Source organism: Culex pipiens, chromosome 3, assembly GCF_016801865.2.
Source record: "Culex pipiens pallens isolate TS chromosome 3, TS_CPP_V2, whole genome shotgun sequence".
NCBI classification, from domain to species: domain Eukaryota; kingdom Metazoa; phylum Arthropoda; class Insecta; order Diptera; family Culicidae; genus Culex; species Culex pipiens.
This window is the reverse complement of record NC_068939.1, coordinates 103,955,008-103,980,530: the sequence shown is the minus strand read 5'-3', so window position 1 is coordinate 103,980,530 and position 25,523 is coordinate 103,955,008. Positions and strand designations below refer to the sequence as shown.

The window sequence follows — 25,523 nt, the reverse complement described above, 5'->3', positions numbered from 1 at the left end:
TCTCATAGCTTTTGCAAATTACTGTTAAAAATTGATTTTTTTAAAACCTTAATAACTTTTTGCAACAGCCTCCAACACTTATACTCCCATAGGTCAAAAGTTAGGGAATTTCATGGACTATAAGCCTACGGTATTAACTTTTTGGCCAATCGCAGTTTTTCTCATAGTTTAACGATTTTTCTATAACAAACATTTTACAACGTTGGTTTTTGCCCTGTAGGCCTCCATAGCGGCATTTTTTGGTCTCAATTTTGACATATTCGGAATCCTCAGGAAATTTTACATTACATTGAGATGTTGGAGTTATGAATTTGATTGAGAAAATAATTAAATAAAACATTTCTGAAAAAAAGTTAGATTTTCCATATCCTGTGTTCAATACGTCAAATGCTGTATCAAGTAGGCGAATACCTGTTTTACCCATAATCCGACAAAATGCTAAATAATATTTTAATTAATTCTAAATGGCATTTTTTCCAATCAAATTCAAAATTCCAACACCTCAATCTAATGTAAAATTTTCTGAGGATTTCGAATATGTCAAAATTGAGACCAAAAAGTGACGCTATGGAGGCCTACAGGGCAAAAACTAACGTTGTAAAATGTTTGTTATAGAAAAATCGTAAAACTATGAGAAAAACTGCAATTGGCCAAAAAGTTAATACCGTAGGCTTATAGTCCATGAAATTCCCTAACTTTTGACCTATGGGAGTATGGATGTTGGAGGCTGTTGCAAAAAGTTATTAAGGTTTTAAAAAAATCCATTTTTAACAGTAATTTGCAAAATCTATGAGAAAAAGTCAAACCAATCCTGGATGTCTATAGCACATTTTGAAGGGCTTCAAAAGACCATTCGAATGCATCTAAGAGAGTTGGAATTGATTAAGTTTTACGGAAATGCGAGCAATTTGAAGATTTTTCATGTATTTTGGACCTCTAACTTCAATGCCCGTTTTACCCCACTTCCCTTTGTCGTAGAGGGCTCATATTTGGCATGAGTTCATCTCATGTATAAACAAACAACCCCTGAAAGTTTCATACAAATCGGAGCACCTCGATACGACCTGTTTCACATCGGTGAAAAACTCGCTCTTAAAAAGCATTGGAAAGAAGAACTCTTAAAATTTTAGAAAATTTCAGGGTTGGAAGTTTAACTTGTTTTATGTGACTTTGCCAATGTTTTTAAAAATTTCATTTTTTTAGGGGTCAACTTTGGCTGTGTTTTTTACTAACATTTCCTATATTTTCAGTAAAAAGAAGTATGCAGTAATTTTTGTAGTGTCCCAGACTATAGAGTAATCTACGTGCGTATGTATTGCGTGTACGTACACGAAAATAAAGTGAGGTTAAATTTTGTCAGCCAGCAAAACCAAATGGTGCGCTAGTGTGCGTACGCGAAACGTCATAAAGCTCTATGCCTCTACGCATTTTTTTGCAATTTAAATGATGATGGTGCGATTCTATGGCAGAAAATGTAAAAATCATGCAAAAAATTGAAAAAGTGACTGTAAAAACATGAAAAAATTAGATAGGCGAAATGTAATTATATTAGGTGGTAGAGTAGGCCAAATACTACCAAAAACAAACATAAACAAAACAAGATAAATGCAAATTAAAATACTAAAAATGAAACAAGAAAAACATAAAACAAGAGAAGTAAAGTTTTTCGTAGAACAAAAGTTGCTCAAAATGACCTCCTGAACACGGGAAAAATAAATATTTTCGAAAAAAAAATTTGGGCAGTAGAGGGTTAAGCGTGCATAATCAAAATAAACGTTGCGCGCAAAACATGGTTCAACGGATGTTGTAGTAGATTCTCAGGATGGGCATTAAGGATTTGTGGAACCTGTTGACGCCGTACTGCGAAAAGAAGCCCCTGTTTGAGCTCAACAGAAAGGTGGTTGCGATCGATCTGTCCGGATGGGTGTGCGAAAGTTTGAACGTCGTTGATTATTTCGTACATCCCCGGTTTTATCTGAGGTAAGATTTGCATTGCAATATGTTTATTGAACGATTAAATTAATTGCCTTTTTCACAGAAATTTGTTCTTCCGGACATGCTACCTACTGACCACGGGAATTGTCCCCGTATTTGTTCTGGAAGGGGCTGCTCCGCCGTTAAAGTACGGAGTGATTATTCAACGGAACCAGATTCAGTTCCGCGGTGCTCGTCCGAAAAAGGCGGCAGATTGTGACAAGGAGGCGACTGGTGGCGGCAAGCGGAAGCAAGACGAACCCGGCAAGCGAGCTCCGGAGCAGAAAAGGAACAGATTTCATCACGTGCTCAAGCAATGCGAGGAGCTGCTCAGTTCGATGGGGCTGGTTTGCGTGCAAGCCCCGGGAGAAGCGGAAGCGCTTTGCGCACATTTGAATCGCGAGAACCTGGTGCACGGAATAATCAGCCAAGATTCGGACTGCTTCGCGTACGGCGGCGTTCGGGTTTACCGGAATTTCTGCGCTTCGCAAAACGGCGGTTCGGTGGACATTTATGACTTGGAAAACATTCGCAGGGTCATGGATTTGGGCCAGGAGAAGATTGTGGTCATGGGCATTTTGTCCGGGTGTGATTACAGTCCGGCTGGGGTTCCGGGCGTGGGTAGGGAGCTGGTCCACCGGCTGATCCGAAGCTATCCGAGCTGGGAGATTTTAGACCGAATCCGAGCGTGGAGAAAAACGGCCGATCGGTTGACGGAGCTTGAAATAAAGGCAGAGGACAAGAACGTGTGCGCCGATTGTGGCCACGGTGGGAAAACGTTTGTGCATCGACGATCTGGTTGTGCGGATTGCCGAACAAAGGCCGGTTGCGACGAGTCGAGGTGGAAAAATCAACGCGCGAACATTAAGGCGGAGCTGGACATCAAACGGAAGGCGCTGCAAGACCCGGAGTTTCCGTCGGAGGCCATCATTGACGAGTTTATGGTTCGGCCGTACGAACTTCCAACGCTGGATCTGACCTGGAGGCAGCCGAACTTTGTTAAATTTATTGTAAGATTTGCTTCGATTTTTATTTTTAAAAAAGAATCCTGTTAAACATTTTTGCCTTTATTTTGCAGCGCAGTATGGCCGCTCTGCTGCAGTGGAACGAGATCTACTGCTTCCAAAAGCTGTTGCCCCTCTTCACGAGATGGCAAATCGTAACATTGAGCCACTGTCCGTCGAAAAGGCTGTCCATCGCACTGGAACCGAGCTACATCAAGAAGAAACGCAGCCCAAAAGGTGTGGCCAGTTACGAGATTGTCTGGAAGGACAACGCGTCGATCTTTGCCGGTCTCGTGCCAGATGAACAGATCCAGGAGTTTATGGCGGAAGCGGGCAACTCGCTCGAGACGCTGTGGAGCACGATCGAGCCGCAGCAGCTGGTCGAGTCCGCCTATTCGGAACTGGTGGAAGCATTTCTGGCTTCCAAGGCGAAACCGGCGAGAAAGAAAGCAAAAAAGACCCAGCCGGAAGGAGGTGCCAGGAAAAAGACGACCAAAGACCCGAAGCAAAAGAGGTTGGAAGAGTTCTTGAACGTGATTAGTAGCGATGCGACCGAGGCAGCTGAAGAGGACCCGCAGGAAAGTGGCAAGAAACTGGAAATTCTGTACGATTTGTCGACTTCGATTGCCGGCTTGAATCTCTCCGTTGCACCAGGTTCGCCGAAGCATGATGAGACCATCAACATGTCCGCCATTCTGGACCGCTTGGCCATGGAAACCACGTGCGATTCAGACGGCTTCAATCTTTCGGTCATCGTCGATCGCGTGTGCGATCCAAACTACGGACGGTCACCTCCCAAAGCAAACCTCGCCGAAAGAGCTTCCCCAATCGCACTGAATTACGACTTCGAACTCAACGATGACGACGACGACGATCCAACAATCGAGAGAAGATTGCTTCTGAAGCAGGACGTGCTGGGGATTACGACCGAGCCGGAGAACCAGTCCCTGTTGAACGCTTCCTTGCGTCCGCGGAAGCGCAAAAGTTTCTTCTTCGAGCCCATCGATGTTCCGCCGCCGGAACTGCAGGATCTTTGCCACAACGATATGGACATGTTCGAGTGCTCAACGATGCTCAAGGACCGGATCGTGGTTCCGCCCTCGGAGGACGCCAATCAAACCGTGATATACGATATCGATTTTTAAAACCGTTTATTAAACTCTACCATTACTTTTCCAATCACACATCCTACTTGGGATCGTGCGGCAACTTGAACCCGACCATGTCGGCCGTTTCGCGGATGCTCCGCTCCCCTCGACCGCTGTACGCCGCGTTCAGTTCCTTCAGCTTGCGGACACTCTCGAGATAGCAGAGGTACGTATTTGCCGCGAACTGCATCTCCTCCTTGGCGCGGCAGTGCTGCTGCTCCGTTGTTTCAAACTTCCTGAACTGCGCCGTGATGTACTTGGCCGCGAGGGAATCGTTCGCGTTCGCCTCCGACGAGATGTGCTTGAGTTCAGTCAGCAATTTTCGCAGCGTTTTTGAGGCCATTTCCGGTCAGGTGGAGACTTTTGGTTTTGGTTATTAGTTCAAGATCTTCCTCCGTGTAATTCGGTTCTGTTGCTTCCCAAAACGATGAACCTTTGCTTTGCAACAAAGTCGTGTTGAAATAGTGGAAAGAAGTGTCGTTGAAGATGTCCGTGTACTTGAAATTGTTTTCGATTGGGACCTCAACGGTGTTCTTCGCTATTTGCAGTATGTAATGTGCGTTGTTCTGTAGAAATCGCTGAGGACTGTTAGTAATAATTTGCTCAAAACTATTACAAATCAAATAAATTCGTCCCAACTTCTCCAAGTTCCAATTTTTCCACAGCAAATTGTTACTGATTTGTTTGGGGCAATGTGGCAAATAAAACAACGTATTTTGCTTTGCTGCGTACTTTCCCTCAAGATTCTCCTCCAGAACAATTCCGTCCAGCTGGCGAAGGATTTCCTTTTCTCGACTGGTGAAAACGGGATCAAAGTATTGCACTTTTTCTAATGCCAAACGCCGTTGCAAACAACGCACGAACGCCAATTGGTAGCGAGATATGTTACACTCTGCCAATTTGCCAAGCCCAAGACAGACGATTTCCCGGATGTGGGCTTGCTTCAGCACCGGAAGTATCTTCTCGATGGCCCCGGTGAAAAATGATGATTCTTGTAGGTCGCACTCGGCTTCGGCGATTCGCCTAAAAACAAGAACAAACTTTTAAGACCTTTCACAATGTTATTCCCCCAAATTTACGTAATGACAGACGGGTTAAAATTTTAATGTTTTTCTCCGCGTCCACGCTGCCCAAAAGCGCCTACCTGATTAATTTGCCAGAATCAAATTCCACTTCCGCTGATGCTCTTTCTTCGGTGGCCACAGGTTCCGATTTCGAGTGCACTTTCCGCTCGGACGCCTTCTGTCCTCGCCGCTTTCCTTTTGCGCGACAAACCGAAATAAATCCGTCGGCAGATGAGGGTGATGGTTCGGTGTTTGACATGTTTACATGCTGCACGCTTGCGCGGAACTGGCCAACTTGGCTCGAATTGTTGTAAGTTTGTTTTAAAGTGTTATTTGAAGTACTTTTTCTCGAAATTGACTAGAGTTGAACAAACGTGTAAAACTAAACTTCAACTTCAAGGCTGGTATGCTGATCGGAAGGAACGCAAAACTCCATATAAAAAAACGCCCAAGAAACGGTCAAGGAAAGGGTCACGAAAAGATTTTTCTTAAGCGGTACGCAGCTGAAAAGTAACAGAAACGGAAAGATTGCGTTTGACGTTTCTTCGCGCGGTGCTTGTTTGTAATATGTTTTGATGAAAAAATCAAAGAATTGTAATTTTCCATTTTGAATGCGACTGATAATTACAAACGTTTTAATAATTTTGTATTGGGTATAATAATATTTAAAATTCCCGCCGAATCTTAAAAAGCAGAATATTGAAATTAAAAGGGCAGATTTAGTTTTTTTGGTCGAAATGGAGTAAAAAAAAAGAAGTTGTCTTTATAGATGTCGGCCATCGTGTCACCAACAATTTATTGCTAGTACCAACCAGCTACCTCTGGATTATGAGTCCCCTGCACTGTCCGATTTATCCACACTCGCGGGACCAAAATGAAGTAAATCAGAGTGAAATTAAACTTGACAATAATCATACAAATATATATGTTCTTACTGAAAATACAATAATAATCTGAAATTTTGAAATCCAACCAAACAACAAATTCAAAAATGTGAAAAAAAAACAAACATTTCAGAAATTTAAAATAACATTTTAAATATATAATAATAATAAAGAAAATTTCAACAAAAATCTGAAATTTGGAAAATCAAAATTAAAAATATGCAGAATTGAATAATAATTTTAATTTTTAACGTTTTTATAAATTCCATAGATCAAAAATGTTAAAATTCGAAACGAATGTACAAGTCGAAATTCCAAAAGTTTTAAAAATCGGAAATATAGAAATTCGTAAATACAAATTTACGAAAACCTCGAAATTATAACAATCAATAACTCTATTTCTTCCAAAATTAAAAAATGTAGAATGAAAATTTAAGAATAAAGAAATTTAAAAAAAATAAAAAAATTCAAAAAAAGTAAAAATTTAGGAATAAAAAAAATTTAAAATTTAAGAATTAAAAAAATTTAAAATTTAAGAATTTAGGAATTTAGGAATTTAGGAATTTAGGAATTTAGGAATTTAGGAATTTAAGAATTTAAGAATTTAAGAATTTAAGAATTTAAGAATTTAAGAATTTAAGAATTTAAGAATTTAAGAATTTAAGAATTTAAGAATTTAAGAATTTAAGAATTTAAGAATTTAAGAATTTAAGAATTTAAGAATTTAAGAATTTAAGAATTTAAGAATTTAAGAATTTAAGAATTTAAGAATTTAAGAATTTAAGAATTTAATAATTTAAGAATTTAAGAATTTAAGAATTTAAGAATTTAAGAATTTAAGAATTTAAGAATTTAAGAATTTAAGAATTTAAGAATTTAAGAATTTAAGAATTTAAGAATTTAAGAATTTAAGAATTTAAGAATTTAAGAATTTAAGAATTTAAGAATTTAAGAATTTAAGAATTTAAGAATTTAAGAATTTAAGAATTTAAGAATTTAAGAATTTAAGAATTTAAGAATTTAAGAATTTAAGAATTTAAGAATTTAAGAATTTAAGAATTTAAGAATTTAAGAATTTAAGAATTTAAGAATTTAAGAATTTAAGAATTTAAGAATTTAAGAATTTAAGAATTTAAGAATTTAAGAATTTAAGAATTTAAGAATTTAAGAATTTAAGAATTTAAGAATTTAAGAATTTAAGAATTTAAGAATTTAAGAATTTAAGAATTTAAGAATTTAAGAATTTAAGAATTTAAGAATTTAAGAATTTAAGAATTTAAGAATTTAAGAATTTAAGAATTTAAGAATTTAAGAATTTAAGAATTTAAGAATTTAAGAATTTAAGAATTTAAGAATTTAAGAATTTAAGAATTTAAGAATTTAAGAATTTAAGAATTTAAGAATTTAAGAATTTAAGAATTTAAGAATTTAAGAATTTAAGAATTTAAGAATTTAAGAATTTAAGAATTTAAGAATTTAAGAATTTAAGAATTTAAGAATTTAAGAATTTAAGAATTTAAGAATTTAAGAATTTAAGAATTTAAGAATTTAAGAATTTAAGAATTTAAGAATTTAAGAATTTAAGAATTTAAGAATTTAAGAATTTAAGAATTTAAGAATTTAAGAATTTAAGAATTTAAGAATTTAAGAATTTAAGAATTTAAGAATTTAAGAATTTAAGAATTTAAGAATTTAAGAATTTAAGAATTTAAGAATTTAAGAATTTAAGAATTTAAGAATTTAAGAATTTAAGAATTTAAGAATTTAAGAATTTAAGAATTTAAGAATTTAAGAATTTAAGAATTTAAGAATTTAAGAATTTAAGAATTTAAGAATTTAAGAATTTAAGAATTTAAGAATTTAAGAATTTAAGAATTTAAGAATTTAAGAATTTAAGAATTTAAGAATTTAAGAATTGAAGAATTTAAGAATTTAAGAATTGAAGAATTTAAGAATTGAAGAATTTATGAATTTAAGAATTTAAGAATTTAAGAATTTAAGAATTTAAGAATTTAAGAATTTAAGAATTTAAGAATTTAAGAATTTAAGAATTTAAGAATTTAAGAATTTAAGAATTTTAGTTTTTAAGAATTTAAGAATTTAAGAATTTAAGAATTTAAGAATTTAAGAATTTAAGAATTTAAGAATTTAAGAATTTAAGAATTTAAGAATTTAAGAATTTAAGAATTTGAGAATTTAAGAACTTAAGATTTTAAGAATTTAAAAATTTAAGAATTTAAGAATTTAAGAATTTAAGAATTTAAGAATTTAAGAATTTAAGAATTGAGAATTTAAGAATTTAAGAATTTAAGAATTGAAGAATTGAAGAATTTAAGAATTTAAGAATTTAAGAATTTAAGAATTTAAGAATTTAAGAATTTAAGAATTTAAGAATTTAAGAATTTAAGAATTTAAGAATTTAAGAATTTAAGAATTTAAGAATTTAAGAATTTAAGAATTTAAGAATTTAAGAATTTAAGAATTTAAGAATTTAAGAATTTAAGAATTTAAGAATTTAAGAATTTAAGAATTTAAGAATTTAAGAATTTAAGAATTTAAGAATTTAAGAATTTAAGAATTTAAGAATTTAAGAATTTAAGAATTTAAGAATTTAAGAATTTAAGAATTTAAGAATTTAAGAATTTAAGAATTTAAGAATTTAAGAATTTAAGAATTTAAGAATTTAAGAATTTAAGAATTTAAGAATTTAAGAATTTAAGAATTTAAGAATTTAAGAATTTAAGAATTTAAGAATTTAAGAATTTAAGAATTTAAGAATTTAAGAATTTAAGAATTTAAGAATTTAAGAATTTAAGAATTTAAGAATTTAAGAATTTAAGAATTTAAGAATTTAAGAATTTAAGAATTTAAGAATTTAAGAATTTAAGAATTTAAGAATTTAAGAATTTAAGAATTTAAGAATTTAAGAATTTAAGAATTTAAGAATTTAAGAATTTAAGAATTTAAGAATTTAAGAATTTAAGAATTTAAGAATTTAAGAATTTAAGAATTTAAGAATTTAAGAATTTAAGAATTTAAGAATTTAAGAATTTAAGAATTTAAGAATTTAAGAATTTAAGAATTTAAGAATTTAAGAATTTAAGAATTTAAGAATTTAAGAATTGAAGAATTGAAGAATTGAAGAATTGAAGAATTGAAGAATTTATGAATTTAAGAATTTAAGAATTTAAGAATTTAAGAATTTAAGAATTTAAGAATTTAAGAATTTAAGAATTTAAGAATTTAAGAATTTAAGAATTTAAGAATTTAAGAATTTTAGTTTTTAAGAATTTAAGAATTTAAGAATTTAAGAATTTAAGAATTTAAGAATTTAAGAATTTAAGAATTTAAGAATTTAAGAATTTAAGAATTTAAGAATTTAAGAATTTAAGAATTTAAGAATTTAAGAATTTAAGAATTTAAGAATTTAAGAATTTAAGAATTTAAGAATTTAAGAATTTAAGAATTTAAGAATTTAAGAATTTAAGAATTTAAGAATTTAAGAATTTAAGAATTTAAGAATTTAAGAATTTAAGAATTTAAGAATTTAAGAATTTAAGAATTTAAGAATTTAAGAATTTAAGAATTTAAGAATTTAAGAATTTAAGAATTTAAGAATTTAAGAATTTAAGAATTTAAGAATTTAAGAATTTAAGAATTTAAGAATTTAGAATTTAAGAATTTAAGAATTTAAGAATTTAAGAATTTAAGAATTTAAGAATTTAAGAATTTAAGAATTTAAGAATTTAAGAATTTAAGAATTTAAGAATTTAAGAATTTAAGAATTTAAGAATTTAAGAATTTAAGAATTTAAGAATTTAAGAATTTAAGAATTTAAGAATTTAAGAATTTAAGAATTTAAGAATTTAAGAATTTAAGAATTTAAGAATTTAAGAATTTAAGAATTTAAGAATTTAAGAATTTAAGAATTTAAGAATTTAAGAATTTAAGAATTTAAGAATTTAAGAATTTAAGAATTTAAGAATTTAAGAATTTAAGAATTTAAGAATTTATGAATTTAAGAATTTAAGAATTTAAGAATTTAAGAATTTAAGAATTTAAGAATTTAAGAATTTAAGAATTTAAGAATTTAAGAATTTAAGAATTTAAGAATTTAAGAATTTAAGAATTTAAGAATTTAAGAATTTAAGAATATAAGAATTTAAGAATTTAAGAAAAAAAAATTAAACATTTGTACCAGCCGTATTTTATTACTTCAAAATTTCCTAACTTCCTAATTTCCTAGTTTCCGAATTTCCTTATTTCCTAATTTCCATACTTCCAAAATTCCTGATTTCTTAACTTCCTAACTTCCTAAACTCCTAATTTCCTGGTTTCCTAATTTCCTTACTTCCTAATTTCCTGATTTCCTAATTTCCTAACTTCTTAATTTACTAACTCCCTAACTTCTTAATTTCCTAATTTCATAGTTTCCTGATATCCTAATTTCCCAATTTCCTAACTTCCTAACTTCCACACTTCCTTATATTCTTATTCCTAACTTCCTAATTTCCAAATTTCCTAACTTCCTAATTTCCTAATTTCCTAATTTCCTAACTTCCTAATTTCCTAACATATTATTTTCCTAATTTCACGTTTTTTTATTTCTGAATTTCCTATTTCCATTATTTCATAATTTCCTAATTTCCTAGTTTTCTAATTTCTTAACATATTAATTTCATAATTTCTTAACTTCCTAACTTCCTAAACTCCTAATTTCCTAGTTTCCTAATTTCCTCATTTCCTAATTTCCTAACTTCCTAACTTCCTAACATCCTAATTTCCTTACATATTAATTTTCTAATTTCTTAATTTCCTTGTTTCATAATTTCATAATTTTCTTATTTTCTTTATTTTACTAATTTGCTAATATCATAATTTCCAAATTTCCTAATTCCCTTGTTTCCTAATTTCCTAATTTTTTAATTTCCTTATTTCATAATTACATAGTTTTTTAATTTCCTTATTTCATATTACTGCGGGCGTCAATAATTAGATTTCACGCGCGGTGAGACGACCGCAAGATAATGGTCGCATGACAGCCGCATGACAACCGCAGAACAAATTCTTGAGTTTTCAGCTGACTTTTTGGAAAATATTCAAAACAAATCAAGTTGACAGCCAAATCAACGCAGAATTTCAGTTCAACTTGCTGATTTTTACACTGCGGTAGTTAAGCGGCAATAATCTCCTGTCACTCACAGCGAAGGGGAAACGTGATTTTATCTTGCAATAAGCAATAATTACATATTTTTTTAATTTCAGTTTTTCTTGTTTTAGAATTTAAGAATTTCTAAATTTGCTTTTATTTATTGATTTCTTTATTTTGTTTATATTTGTTGTTAAAAGTTTTGGAATAAACATTTTTAATCTATTTAATTTAAAGTTTTGAATATTTTTAATCTTTTTATTTTTTCCTCGAAAGAACCTCAAGCGCGCACACCGTCAATCGCGCTCATACCGAACTGTCAACTTTTCTTGGGGGGGTCACGAAAAGAACACGCAACATTTCTTGACCGCGTTCCTTCCGATCAGCATACCGTACTTCAAACGCGACGCCAACAATTGAAAAGGCGCCTTGTAAAATCATTTTTGATTTTTTCTCTTGTCGTAAGGCCAGTATGCAGCTCCAAAGGCTCCAATTTTTTGGGGCTTTTCTTCATCTTCTCTGGCTTGCATGCGCAGCCGCCGCTGCCCATAGAGTTATCTACGTGCGCATGTATTGCGTATACGTACACGAAAAAGATTGAGGTTAAATTTTGTACCAGCCAGTAATTCGTCGTCATCGTAATCCCCATATGGAACGTTACCAGCATGGTGCAAACACTACCCAGCAAATTACGAATCGTCCGTGCACATTGGTGCAGCACGAGCTTGTCCATCTGGTTCATCCGGAAATTGGCCACCGTCACACAATGGGACCATTCATTCATCACCGCACCAACATCCAAGCAATCCAGCTCGATGCTTTTGAGATTAGGGGCATGTTGCAGCATGCTGGTCAATCTGGTCACGGATATTATGCAATTATCCAGACTGATCTCCACGAGCTTTTCGCCAAGCGAAAACCACCACGGATCGACGGCCACGATGCGTGCCCGGTGTAGTAAACACCACTTATCGCAAGCACAATCGTTTATCGAATGACGTTCCATCGAGCAAGTTTCCTTTTTTTCCCTCGCTTTGCTTGTTTCATCATGCTAATGTGATGATTTTACAGTACCAATTCTACCACTTATTTGACATTTAATAATTCAAATGATTTTGTATATTTTTTTTTTTATTATATTGACTATTCTCGTCTCATTCTCTACACCCGGCAGAGTTTCACAGCTTCAACTGCCGGTGGCAAACAGCTCGGTTCATAGTCCCGATCCAGCATGAACTTCCGGCTCAGGACGGTACTCCCATCGACAACGGCCTTCCATCGGTGGCACGTGCGACGAACCTGCGCCAACTGACAATAGTTCAAGTGCCGGAATATCATTTCCAACAACTCGCGTCTGCCGGATTCCGACAAAGTTGCTGGATCACTCGCTGCAGCGCGATCTTCGACATCGGAAGTTCTCGCTGGCACGGATCGCTGAACCACAGCAAGTAGGAAAGCTGGTCCACCGACAGGTTCCGAAACCCGGCGCACTCCGGATGGAACCGCTTACGGCACGGCCCGGTACCGCCGCAGGAAAAGCGGTCCATCGTTGTTGTTGGGCGTCGGTTCCGATCGAGGTTCCGATTTAGCAGATTTAGCTGGCGTTCGCCTCGTCGCGTTCTTATGGCGCGGCAAACTGAAATGAATCTTTTGGCGGGAGTTCCGGTCTTTGACATATGGTACACTAGGGTGTAATATGGTTGTATGGAAAAAAATAAAGTTGTCCAAATTTGGCTAGCACAGCAACTTTTTGGTTCCTTATAGGGTCCTTAACAACTTCCCAAAGTTTGGGAACGATTGGTTTAGTCCTCACTTTGCGCAAAGCAATTCAATTTTCCATACAAATTTGTATGGGAAAAATCATTTTTTTGAATTTTGATATTTAAAAAATCCAAGTTTCACGCTATACTAAAACCGGATTCATATTCGGGTGCTCCGGAATGTGCTCTACAACTTTCCCGAAGAGAGTATGGTGTCGTCGGTATGGTGCTAACTTGCTCCTATAAAAAGAAACAACGTCCTCAAAACTCGTCTAAAATGTGATTTTCGATCAAAAAACACGTTTTAGACGAGTTTTGAACACGCTATATCTTTTTATAGGAGCAAGTTAGCACCATACTCTCTTCGGGAAAGTTGTAGAGCACATTCCGGAGCATCCGAATATGAATCCGGTTTTAGTATAGCGTGAAACTTGGATTTTTTAAATATCAAAATTCAAAAAAATGATTTTTCCCATACAAATTTGTATGGCAAATTGAATCGCTTTGCGCAAAGTTAGGACTAAACCAATCGTTCCCAAACTTTGGGGAGTTGTTTAGGACCCCAAAAGGAACTAAAATAATGCTGTGCCGGAAAATCGATTTTGATATTACACCCTAATGGTACACTCTTGATGATAATTGTTCGATTTGGGATAAAGTTGTACGTTTTTTTGAAGTATTTAGTCTTTTCGATTTGTTGAACTTTTAACCAACGTGTAAGCAAACAACAACAAAAACGGTTCGGCTGTCAGCTTTTGAGCTGAGGTGGTGTCGTTGGTGCATCATAAAAAATAAGAATAATTCTTAAAAGATTACGGATTGTAAAATTTGCAAAACAGCATTTTAAAATGCAAGAATCTTACCCGGTCGTGGGAAAGGTCCCTACCCACATACTAACGTGGGGCAAATGGATCGAGGAATCGCTCAATGACCAAAAAGAAATCGTCATTTGCATCACCGGTAATCCGGGTTTGCCGGGGTTCTATACCCAGTTTCTCTCTACAATACACGAATGCCTCAACAAGGAGCTTCCTGTGTGGGTTATCGGTGAGGTCAATCTTGGAATCTTGGGGAGATAAGAACTGATTGATTGCTTTTTTTTAGGTCACGCTGGTCACGACGAGGAACAGGATGGACCGTACAAGAAGCGGCTTCCCCCGCTGGAGGGAAATGAATCGCTGTACAGCTTGGCAGGTCAGCTGCAGCATAAGGTTGACTTTATCCGGAAGTACGTTCCGTCCGATGTGAAGATACATCTGATTGGCCATTCGATTGGGGCTTACCTCGCTTTGGAGCTGCTCAAGATTCCGGACATAAGCGATCGCGTCCAGCATTGTTACATGCTGTTTCCGACAATCGAGCGAATGGTCAACACCAAGAACGGGTTCATTCTGACCAGGATCGTTAAACCGTTCTACTTTTTGGTTCAGTGGTTCTACCACTGTTTTGCCCTGCTGCCGACCGTAGTCAAGGTTTGGATCATCTACGCTTATTTTGTTGTTTCAAGGACGCCGAAACATTTCCTGGGAACTGGCCTCAAGTACACCAACCCGGCCGTTGTCCACAAGGTATGGACGATGGCGTTGGACGAAATGGAAAAGGTGCGCGAGCTGGACGTGGAAAATATCAAAGCGAACAAGCATCGGCTTAAGTTTTACTACGGAACTACGGACGGCTGGGTGCCGGTCAAGTTTTACCGAGAGCTCATGGAAGCGGTGCCGGACGTGGACGCCGAGCTTTGCACGCGCAAGTACGAGCACGCTTTTGTGCTGGCATCGGCCAGTCAGATGGGATTTATGGTCGGCGAATGGATACTCAAGTACAGGGTGTAAGAAGTGCACGCGTTACATCACATCAATAGTTTGCATGCTGACATCACATTGATTTCCTAATATGTATTGGGAAGGTTTAACAAATACCAGTGAAAATAAATTTGATATTCTTGTCGAGAGTGTTGTTTAAAAACCATTTTTGATAGATTTAATTTTTGGTGAATATAACAAACTATTTCGGGCTTTCTCTTAATTGCATCAAGGAGAAACAAACATCATTTCAAGCAATTTATTTGTAACATATATTTTGAAGAATCACACTAAATTACAATAGGCAAAATTAGAATCTCCCATCTCAATAAACTGGCCCATCGTCCAGGTTATCGTCTTCCTCGTTGTACGCCTCCCCGTTATCAAAGTAATTATTCCCGTAATCATTCTCGTCGTCCATCTCCTCGTCGACCACTTCCTCCTCCAGCTCTTCGTCCTTTTCCTCGTCGGAGTCGCTAGGTTTTTCTTTTTTAACATCGACATCGTCCGCGAACGATTCCTTCTGCTCCAGCGCACTCAGCTTGGCGTTAATGTCCACCACCTTCGGTCGTTTAGCCCCTCCCTTGGCGCCGGATTTGGTCCGCTTGAACGTCGGCTTCAGCTCTGCCGGCATCATGGCCCAGATAAAGTCCCCTTCCTGTTTCCGCTTGGGATCGTTCTCGATCACGTTCTGGAATGGATAAGTGTTTCGTGATGTATACACAGATTTAAACACGTTAACGAATCTTACAATAACTTTGTCCGAGTAACGTTCCACCGGTCCTTTGGTACTCTTGACGGTCGTGTAATAGGCCGATTCCCGCAGGTACGAGATAAAGTCCTCCTTCCACAGAATTTTGTAATCTCTGTCGGGATTCGACTGCAAAAATAATAAAAATACAAAATATGGCGCCACTCCTAACAAATTTATATTATACCTCCAGCGGAACCGGCTTGGATTGTAGGATTGGGTAGAGCGGTGGCGGGGCGGCCGCCGAAACGGCCTGCATCTCGTTCCGCGTCACGCCCATCGACTGCAGCTGGTCCTGGGTGAGGGTTCCAGTGGATTTTCCGCGACCGCGACCAGCCATTTTCGGAGGGGAGACTTAACTTTTTTTAATCAAAAAATTAAAATTAGAAAGCACCGCACACGATTTCACTTGAAATTTGCCATGAAAGCGTGTAAACAGCAAGTTTCGTTTTAAGCCTTTTGGGAAGTAAACATTACACGCTTAAGATTTTTGTTGGAATCTAGCCAAAATTGTGTTGAAGCCCCTTTGAGTTTTTTTTTCTGGCAACACTGCACCAACAGCTGTCAGTTTCTGCGAAGGAAAACAAAAATATCGGGCGTCCTTTGGGTTTTCGGGTAAATTCCGCGTATAAACGGTTCCAAAAGGGCATCATGAACGATCATTCGAAGCTTGTGGCGTCGGAGGTGAAAACCGAAAAGCTGGATGACCGCGCTGGGGGTGATCGGGAGGCCACGCGACAGGACTCGATCGAGCGGATTCTGCAGCGTAAACATCGAGTCTTTCTGCTGCCCCGGAACCAGAAGTTGACCAAACTGTCGATGTATTCGGCCTGCCAGGGACCGGATTGTCGGTGCACTGGGTGGAAGACCCCCGAGGAGAACCGGCACAAGGACGTGGAGGTGGACTACTGTCCGGACTTTCAGGAAGAGTGCCGCAACCCGAACTGCAAGCATCCGCTGGAGATGCACATTTCGCATCTGGGCGAGGTCAACGACGACCAGACGAATGAGCTGCTCGGGGCCATCGTTGACGTGGAGAATTTGTACATGAGTATGCTGAGGGAGACGGACACGGACACCAAGAAGGTGTACGCGTACCTGTTTCGGGTAGGTGGATTGCAAATTTCCTTGGATGTTCAAGATTTCAGTGACTCAAATCTCCTTCCGACAAGAAACTTCCAACAAACAACCCCACCACATCTGATGCTCCCGGCATTCCTTGGCATTGCTTCCTAATTACAAAAAAAAAAAAAAAAACGAAAATTCAAAGGATATCGATGCTACTAAGAGTTCAGTATCTCCGTACAGAAAAAAATCTTCAACCTTGTGGAAAATATTAGATTTAGAAAGAGAAGTCAATGACTCGGTAGAACTAAAAGTGTGAGAATAAAGATGAAATTCAAAGGATGATTAATGAAAAAAAGTGGGAGAAAAGCAAGAGCTTTTTATTCCTTAAATGAAAACTTCTAGTTTTTATAAAATATGAGAATCAGGAATAATAGAAGCAAACTGATATGGGGCGAATAACATAATTTTCAAGAATTGGTGGACGCAGAACATTGTGGCTGTCATCATCGACCATTGAACAAAGTTGCTGCTCCTGTAGATTGTTCGACTGACAGAAAAATCAAACTGGCGCAAAGTTCTGCGTCCACCACTGCGTCTAATTAGATATGAATTCCAGCAAGTTTAGTACAAACAAGCACAGAGGCATCGAATTAACAAAACTAACTTCTTCTGCAGCTCCTGAGGCAATGTATCCTAACGAGATCGCAAGCCGTAATCCGTGGTCCTTTGGGAGATCCTCCCTTCGAGCATCCGTCGATCTCGAAGGCTGTCACGAACTTTGTACTGCACAAGTACAGCCACCTCAGCCAAGGCGAGCTGGAAACCATGACCGAGGTGGCCAAAACGTTCCTGCACTGTTTGAACCACTGGAATTTCGAGGCCCCGAGTGCGCGTAAGGACTTGAACCACGAAGATGCTTCAAACTACAAGATCAACTACACGCGCTGGCTCGTATTTTGTCACGTTCCGGCATTTTGCAGCTCGCTGCGCCACTTTGAAACGTCGATTGTGTTTGGTCGCACGCTGTTGAAGGCCGTCTATCAGTACGTCTATCAACAGCTGTTGACCAAATGCAAAACCGAGAAGGACCGGATGCCGCCGGAGAAGCGCAACATGCTGTCGCAGTTGCCAAAGTTCCTGGAAGCGCTCAAGCACGAAGTCGTCAACGAGGACTCGCAAATCTGGGATCCCAACTTTAAGCCAACCGCCTCGTTGATGCTCCAGAAAACCAAACGCCAACACGAGGCAGCCAGTTCTTCGAGCGCGAAAAAATCCAACGATCCCAAACGCTACAAGCGCGATTCCGACTGCGAAGATCTGCCGGATGATGTGGTTGTAAAGGCGCTGAAGCGAATCAACGACTCCAACTACACGAGCCGAGCCGAGGTTGTCTTTCCTCCGAACGCCCCGAGAGACGAGGCGGCCAAAGCTGAGGAGAATCGACGAGAAATCGAATTCCACGTGGTTGGAAATTCGCTCACAAAACCCGTTACGAAGGAATCGATGCTGTGGCTGCTGGGTCTTCACAGCGTGTTTGCCCACCAGCTGCCCGGAATGCCACGGGAGTACATCTCGCAGCTGGTATTCGATCCGTAAGCTAATATCGTCGGATAATCTCCTTTTTTCAAATTAACAGATCTTCCATTTCTTCCCCACCAGAAAACACAAAACGCTCGCGCTAATCAAGGACGGCCGCCCGATCGGGGGCATCTGCTTCCGGACGTTCGCCTCGCAGGGCTTCACCGAGATTGTGTTCTGCGCGGTAACGAGCAGCGAACAGGTCAAGGGCTACGGAACCCATCTGATGAACCATCTGAAGGATTACAGCACGCAGCGAGGCATCAAGCACTTCCTGACGTACGCGGACGAGTTTGCCATCGGGTACTTTAAGAAGCAGGGCTTCTCGAAGGACATTAAGGTGTCGCGGCACGTGTACGCAGGTTTGTGGATACTTTGTAACCTCTCTGAAAGGATACTTCAACAGATTTTCCTTTTTCAGGCTATATCAAAGAATACGAGGGAGCCACTCTCATGCACTGTGAGCTACATCCGAGTTTGATTTACACGCAGTTTAGTTCCGTTATCCGAAAACAGAAGGAAATTGTCAAGGAATTAATCGCGCAGCGACAGCAAGAGGTGCAGAAAGTCCATCCGGGGTTGTCCTGCTTCAAAGAAGGGGTGAGTAATTAATGTAACCTTTATTCTCTACAAATCATAATGACCCGACCACATCCCACCTCCTCAGTTGCGTAGCATTCCCATCGAGTCCATTCCGGGGCTGCGCGAGGTCGGCTGGCGGCCGCAGTACCGAGCCCAACGCGCGGCCCGCCCTCTCGAAGAGTCCGCCGATCCGGACAAGCTGGCCAACTCGCTGAACGTCGTGCTGCAGTCGGTACGGCAGCACTCGGCCGCGTGGCCCTTCCTGAAGCCGGTCAACCCGACCGAGGTGCCCGATTACTACGACCACATCAAGTATCCGATGGACTTGAAAACGATGGGGGATCGACTCAAGAACAAGTAAGTGTCGCTACAGTGCTCGAGTTCACTTGTCTTACGCAAGCACGATTCACCATTTCCAGATATTATGTGGCGCGCCGGCTGTTCATGGCAGACATGGCTCGTATTTTTACCAACTGTCGATTGTATAACTCTCCTGAAACCGAATACTATCGGTAAGCTTTCCCGTTGTTTTCCTCCTTTTCCTCCCATTCATTCGTTCGTAATTCGATTACGTTCCTTTTTTTGCTTTGTCAGCTGCGCCAACACCCTCGAGCGGTACTTCCAGACAAAGATGAAGGAAATTGGTCTGTGGGACAAATGATGTTCGCCCACGAAGCCAGAGTTGGAGAATGAATCTGACCCCGAGGATGATGACGACGACGACGACGAAGACTGCGTGAAGGTGACTCCGAAGGCAGGATACGGCATGAAAACCAAGGCCATTTCTACGCAAAGTTCTGTCGTAGATTTGATCAGGGCCGAGGTAAAGCCGGCGGATGGAGGAGTAGGAACGTTGTAAATAGTTGCTTTAATTAATCGTTCTACATTTTAGTAAATGATATTTAACTCATGATTATTGTGAAATACAAATCTACATTATTCGTTAACAAATCAATGTGAGTAAAATAATTATAAAATCTACAAAACCTTAAACATTGTAATTTGTAATACCAATATCAAGATAGTAAAAATAAACCGTATGAAATGCTATAACTACGAGAGATCTTTTTATGAAAATTATGATGAAAAAAAAAAAAAAAAACATTGCGGGATTCCAACTCGAAACTAGGTGCCCGAAGGTTTGAAATGGTGAGACGATCCAAACCTCTTTTTGTACCTAAGCTCCCGCCCACCCCGGGACTCGTACTGATGACCTTTGGATTGTGAGGCCGGTTCAGAATGGTCCGCCTAAGTAAAATGCATCGAAAACCTTATACAAACATACAAATTTATGAACTCAATGTGGTAGGCTTCTGCTTTGGAAAAAACAAAAAAATATTTAAAACTATGTTTGATGCACTTTCAAAAATTGTTTTCTATTACTTTTCCAGGGTGCGGGGCAGAATTTGCCACCTTGAAAAAATAGCTTTTTTTTCTAATAATACATCGTTCAAGGCTATGAAATGACGAAATGACTCAATGGTTGACCGAAGAAGATTGATCACTTATATAAAAATAGTCACTTAGCAAAACAAACAATTTTGCAAATAGCAAGGGGCTGGAAACTCTAATATTACTTAAGAATACTGAGTATACTAACGATATTCCAGTATACTTGTTAGTATACTAACCGAAAAGCAATAAACTGTTAGTATATTAAGATACTCTCAGTATATTGGTAAGTATACTGGCGATATGTAAAGGAAATAATAAGTATACTAACATATATTTCTATATAGGGGAGTGTGGGGTAATTTGGACACCCTAAGGAAATTGCTCTGTTACGGGCTGTATGGATATTTTAAAGGAATGTGGATGACACCAGAGGATAATAGAGACCATATTTGATGGAAAAATGTCATTCATTTCGATAAATTTTGATGAAAAACCCATTTTTATCGCAAAAATTAAAAGGTGTCCAAATTACCCCCACATTTTTGTGTGGGGGTAATATGAACACCCCTATGGGGTAATTTGGACATGCCTTGTGGGGTAATTTGGACATACCTTGTGGGGTAATATGAACACCTTTTGTGGGGTAATTTGAACACATCGATGCCTCTGTGCTCTCTTATGCTAACTAGATAGGAAAACCAGCAAGCTTAGTACAAGAGAGCACAGAGGCATCGACATGTTGAAGAATAAGTTTAACATTTGATTTTTTGAGCATGTTTTTTATCCTTCAACCTGGTTTTGTAATTGCTTTATATTTTGAAGTGTTGCTCACAATTTTTCATCAAAGGTTTAGATAATGATTTTGTGATAGAACTATAATGCAATAGGAAGATAACAAATAGTTCAGTGTAGTATACATAATTCAATCATTAAATTGAAACTGATTTGATTTAAACATTGATTCTGGATCAGGCACACTATACTTGTTTTTAGTGATTAAGGTATCGTTTATGTTTATATAAATCAATCTTTATATAGAATTTATCAGCCTGAAAATATTTTTTTTTTATTTTACATTCTGTAGCCCTTCAAATTTAAATATTATTGTAAACCAGCATAGAAATTAGAAATGTCAAAGAAATTAATTAAAAGCAATCAACATTAGAGTCTTGCTGAACGCCAAATGTACAGTAATCAGATTTTCATCAATTCGAATATTGGAATACATTTATCTAAATAAAAAAATAGGGGTTTTGTGAAAGTTCTCATTGCTCACATTCATTTTTGATTGTTTTTGACATATTAAATCCCTCTAAATTTATCTAAATCCCTTTAAAAACTCATCCAACCATGAAAGTTACTTTTTTGTTGCCTGACAGGTAGACTTTCAGGTATGTCCAAATTACCCCACAAGCCATGTCCAAATTACCCCCATAGCATATTCTATCAATAATTGCGATTTTTGATGAAAAAATGGATAAAATGCACAATTTTTATACGTACATATCTCAGGCATCGTCCAAGCAACCCCCTTAAACAAAAAATGTCCACTTTTTTGCCATATAACCCCTGCAAAACCTTATTTCCTAACCTTCAAATATTAGAATTTAAGGCACTACCAACCGGCCTTTGGAAACTTTTACACATTATACCAAAACTACTTAACCTATTCCAACTTTTTTGGTTTGTCCATACTCCTAGGCCATTACTAGTACTAGCCTTATCACTTAAATTGCCGTTTTCACTTTATATCCGAAGAAAACGTGATTTTTAAAGGGGTGTCCAAATTACCCCCACTGTCCATATTACCCCAAACTCCCTACTGGTTAACATAATAATTATAGCTCTAAGAGTTTCCAACCCCTTGGCAAATAGTGTAAAAAAAGCAAAGCAATCCACTTTAACGACCCCCGGGTCTTTTGTGGGCTCTGTTGCGAGTTCCTGCTCATTTCTAGGCGTCCGAAGGTTATGTGTGGTGAGTCACCCAAAACCTCTTTTACGCAAATGGACCGACGTTTTACTTCACCATCCGATAGAAGGCGTGATCAAGCAAATCTCGTCTCGAAAAATGCCACCGGGTCCGTCTGGGATTGAACCCAGGCCATACTGGGATTTAGAGGCTACCACGCTAACTACTAAACCATCGGACCCGGCAAATAGTGTAAATCTGTTAAAATAAGACACTATGTTTACAAATAATCATCAAAATAATAGAAAAATCGACTAATGCTACATTAAGGGGTTGCATACATGTAAATCGGCCAAAATGTCAGAAGATGGTTTGAGCACATACTTAAAATTTTTGTGAAATCTGTTTTCAAGGCATATATATATACAATATACATTTTTATCTTTTGACGAAACAAATATGAATACATTTGGTCTATGTCAATTTTTATGTACAACGGTAAAAAACACGATTAAAATCCATTTCTGATCACTTTTTTTCATTTTAATGCAAAAAAAAAATATTGACAAAACCACATTGTAGGGAATGAGCAGCGCTGATATAAAATAAAAGATACCGAAAATAATAAGAAAATGAAAAATGTTTAATAATTAAATCAAGCTCGACTTTCATGATTTGTTGAACTTTATTAACTCAATTTTGAGTAGAATACCTAGAAGAATGAGTTGCGTTTCATAAGGGTTGCATTGAACTTTTGAATGAGTTGTCGCTTTTCAGCGTGCATGGTTTTGGGTTTTGACAGCTGCTTGCTCGAGAACAGAGTCTCGGTCCGAAACAGAGTCTCGGTCCGAAACTTCAAACACGAACAAAAGCAGCGAACCGAAGATTGGCAATGACGTTTTGGAATTTTGACAGTTTGGAACGCATGAATTACCCCATTATCGGTTTCCCGCATGGGTGATGTAGAAATTGTTGCACATGGCTGAAGTTGGGAATTTGGCAACTTATTTTAATGTATGCTAAATTTCAAAATTTAAACACCAATCTACAGCGAGTCTATGTGAAAACTAAAGATACACTAAAGGCACGATGATTTGATGTGCAATCTTGATCAGAATCGCGATAAAAGAGGTTTAAATTGAAAAAATAATAATAAAACAAATTCTGGTCTAGAATTTCACAAAATTTTGTCTGTTTTGTAAAACTTAATGTTATTGCACAATGGTTATAGAATTTTTTACAAAAAAGGAAATTTTTTGGTTCGTCCACAAACAATCTCATGTTTGTAAACAAACGACGCCATATTGCCAATGTTGTTCGGTAGCTCATATCAGGCCATCGCCGGGGCCCTGCTCGAGAACGACAGTCATTTGACGAACGCGATAAGTGAAGGATGTGCGAGAGTTCGTGTTACGGATTTTCAAAAAAATAAAAAATAAAAATGTTTTGTTCCGTCACCACATGGCGCAGTTCGGCAGGTTTAGTGTAGTTTTATAGGAAGAAATAATAGAAATTGTGATTTCATCACAAAGACGGAAATCTTGCAGGTGGTATTCATGTGTATGTGTGTGTGTCTGATTGATTGCAGCAGAGAAGGTAAAGCCTGATCTACATCGGGAAACTGTTGCGATCCTACGCTGCGCCGCGATGACAGATGTGAAAAATTTTCGTTCTAAATACGCAGACTTTCCTGCGAGTATCTACAATGGGCTGCGTTGGTTGCTGTGATTTCCCATTTGGAACTGTCAACGCAGAAATCCTGCGAAAATTTCAAGGGGAAAACCACTCTGCTCATTGCCCTCGAGTAGGCTGTGCCCTAAAGTTGCCCAAACGTGCCCGAAGGTGCCCGAATATTGCCCAAATGTGTCCTGAAGCTTCCTACTAATTTGTGTACGATGCTTAGTAACCCTGTTACTTTGTTTTCACTTTTTTGGAAAGCTGTCGGTTTGTGTTGTGAATTTTTCTCAAAGGTCATATAGCTGCTCGAGGAATCATCCCTCCTGGAAGCGCCACAATTCTAAGCGAAGGAAGGACCACCGAAAGCGCTTTAAGTCGCGGCATCGTATTCCCCGCGATCCTGAGATTGTCGCAAGCATTCCCACATGAGGAAATCTCGCGTTGAAGCGAGTTTGTGGTGCCGATCCCAATGAAGCGCTGGTGAGATAGATTGTAACGACATCAGGTATGCAATCAAAGCTTGAATTTTAGTGAATTAAATTATTTAATTAACTTTTGATTAATTTTAGGGCATGTCAACACGTGTTGGTGCCGGAGCAACATGTTTTCCGAAGGGCCAAAACTGGCTGGCGATCAGCACATTGGCATGATGGCTCACGTTGTATCCGGATTAAGTTCCAGCACTACCTGAACACGCCAAGATGTTTGCTTTGGAAAGTTTAACACTTCCTGTCAGGAGCTGCGAGCGTTATTTTTCGCCACTACTCAGTTCAAGATGGTCCCGGCCTCAACGCAGGTTGCGGTACAAGGACAAGAAGCCGTTGGCCTGGTGCAGTGCAATTTGTACATTCAAGACATATTCAACAAGCTAGTTTTATTTTTATTCACACAAAATAATATATATTTATGACGACATTTTTTTTAATATAATAAAGAACACGTGATCAACAAATTTGCAGAACTTCGTCGTATCTCAGTGCTGCGATATCAAAATCACAATCTCTTTGTCCGTCTCTTTGGTATTCCCGTCAAACGGTTTTCCCGGGTGTTAAATTGTATCAAATTTGCTTCCAGCTGATTCAGCACAACTTCCAGTAATTCGTCAAGGTCCTTCTTTACTGGCTATCGATTTCACCCACTGAGAATTTTGAGCCAGATGGACTCGAGGCTCGAGCCAAAATTCTCAGTGGGCAGTGTCGTAGTACTTTATCCCAGCACGACCGTGGTCTTGACTGATCGTCGGTCATGCAAGTGAAACCACCCGGCAGGACGACCTGGTCGGGTTTGTTAATTTGTCGAGCTCTGTATGTTCACTGCTGGCGGGGCCAAACTGAAATACGCCAACCCAAATTAGAAAACATTGGACTCTACATGCTACCTTTTTATTAAACTCTGATTGATCACCTGAGTTTTTAACACGTCTGCGAGAGTCAGTAATTCCATCGAGGCAATTCCCTGAATCAGAAAACATTTCGAAAAACTAAACCAAAACATTCATTATTTTTTGAAATCTGATTGTCATGGATGTTTCTGTCTATTTATGTAAATGTCAAAATTTTAGTCAAAGGTGCCCGAGAGTGTGCCCTAGGGTGCCCGATGACGTGCCCGATGTTGCCCAGAAGTGCCCAGGGCTCTTTGATCAGAGTGGTTTTCCCCTTGGAAAATTTTCATTTATTTCAAAATTTAGAACATGCGACCTGCGGTCTGCGTTTTTAGTACAGAATCGCAGCACCGCAGCATTGTCATTGTAGAAGATCAGATTGATTTGCATGAGTTTA

The 25,523-nt window shown here is 37.7% G+C and overlaps 6 protein-coding genes across 6 annotated transcripts; 3 read left to right on the top strand and 3 right to left on the bottom strand.

Moving 5' to 3' along the window:
- Positions 1–1,553: 1,553 nt before the first annotated feature.
- Positions 1,554–4,164, top strand: LOC120422736 (flap endonuclease GEN). Its single transcript, XM_039586275.2, has 3 exons — positions 1,554–1,980; positions 2,039–2,984; positions 3,053–4,164. The coding sequence occupies exons 1-3, from the start codon at positions 1,823–1,825 to the stop codon at positions 4,121–4,123; spliced, it is 2,175 nt and encodes a 724-aa protein (XP_039442209.1). The 5' UTR covers positions 1,554–1,822; the 3' UTR covers positions 4,124–4,164.
- LOC120422738 (protein FMC1 homolog) lies at positions 4,113–4,469 on the bottom strand. Its single transcript, XM_039586277.2, has one exon. The coding sequence runs from the start codon at positions 4,467–4,469 to the stop codon at positions 4,167–4,169; it is 303 nt and encodes a 100-aa protein (XP_039442211.1). The 3' UTR covers positions 4,113–4,166.
- Positions 4,435–5,464, bottom strand: LOC120422737 (SRR1-like protein). Its single transcript, XM_039586276.2, has 2 exons — positions 5,271–5,464; positions 4,435–5,149 (listed from the first exon to the last, which is right to left on the bottom strand). The coding sequence occupies exons 1-2, from the start codon at positions 5,447–5,449 to the stop codon at positions 4,435–4,437; spliced, it is 894 nt and encodes a 297-aa protein (XP_039442210.1). The 5' UTR covers positions 5,450–5,464.
- Positions 5,465–13,706: 8,242 nt separating this feature from the next.
- Positions 13,707–14,932, top strand: LOC120422726 (lipid droplet-associated hydrolase). Its single transcript, XM_039586254.2, has 2 exons — positions 13,707–14,030; positions 14,088–14,932. Exons 1-2 carry the CDS (start codon positions 13,832–13,834, stop codon positions 14,813–14,815), a joined length of 927 nt encoding a protein of 308 aa, XP_039442188.1. The 5' UTR covers positions 13,707–13,831; the 3' UTR covers positions 14,816–14,932.
- Positions 14,933–15,030: 98 nt separating this feature from the next.
- Positions 15,031–16,008, bottom strand: LOC120422728 (DNA-directed RNA polymerase III subunit RPC7-like). Its single transcript, XM_039586255.2, has 3 exons — positions 15,724–16,008; positions 15,537–15,665; positions 15,031–15,476 (listed from the first exon to the last, which is right to left on the bottom strand). Exons 1-3 carry the CDS (start codon positions 15,874–15,876, stop codon positions 15,111–15,113), a joined length of 648 nt encoding a protein of 215 aa, XP_039442189.1. The 5' UTR covers positions 15,877–16,008; the 3' UTR covers positions 15,031–15,110.
- Positions 16,009–16,089: 81 nt separating this feature from the next.
- LOC120422725 (histone acetyltransferase KAT2A) lies at positions 16,090–19,820 on the top strand. The gene is made up of 7 exons (XM_039586253.2): positions 16,090–16,643; positions 17,280–18,196; positions 18,264–18,544; positions 18,604–18,782; positions 18,850–19,121; positions 19,184–19,276; positions 19,359–19,820. Exons 1-7 carry the CDS (start codon positions 16,188–16,190, stop codon positions 19,423–19,425), a joined length of 2,265 nt encoding a protein of 754 aa, XP_039442187.1. The 5' UTR covers positions 16,090–16,187; the 3' UTR covers positions 19,426–19,820.
- The last annotated feature ends 5,703 nt before the right edge of the window (positions 19,821–25,523 follow it).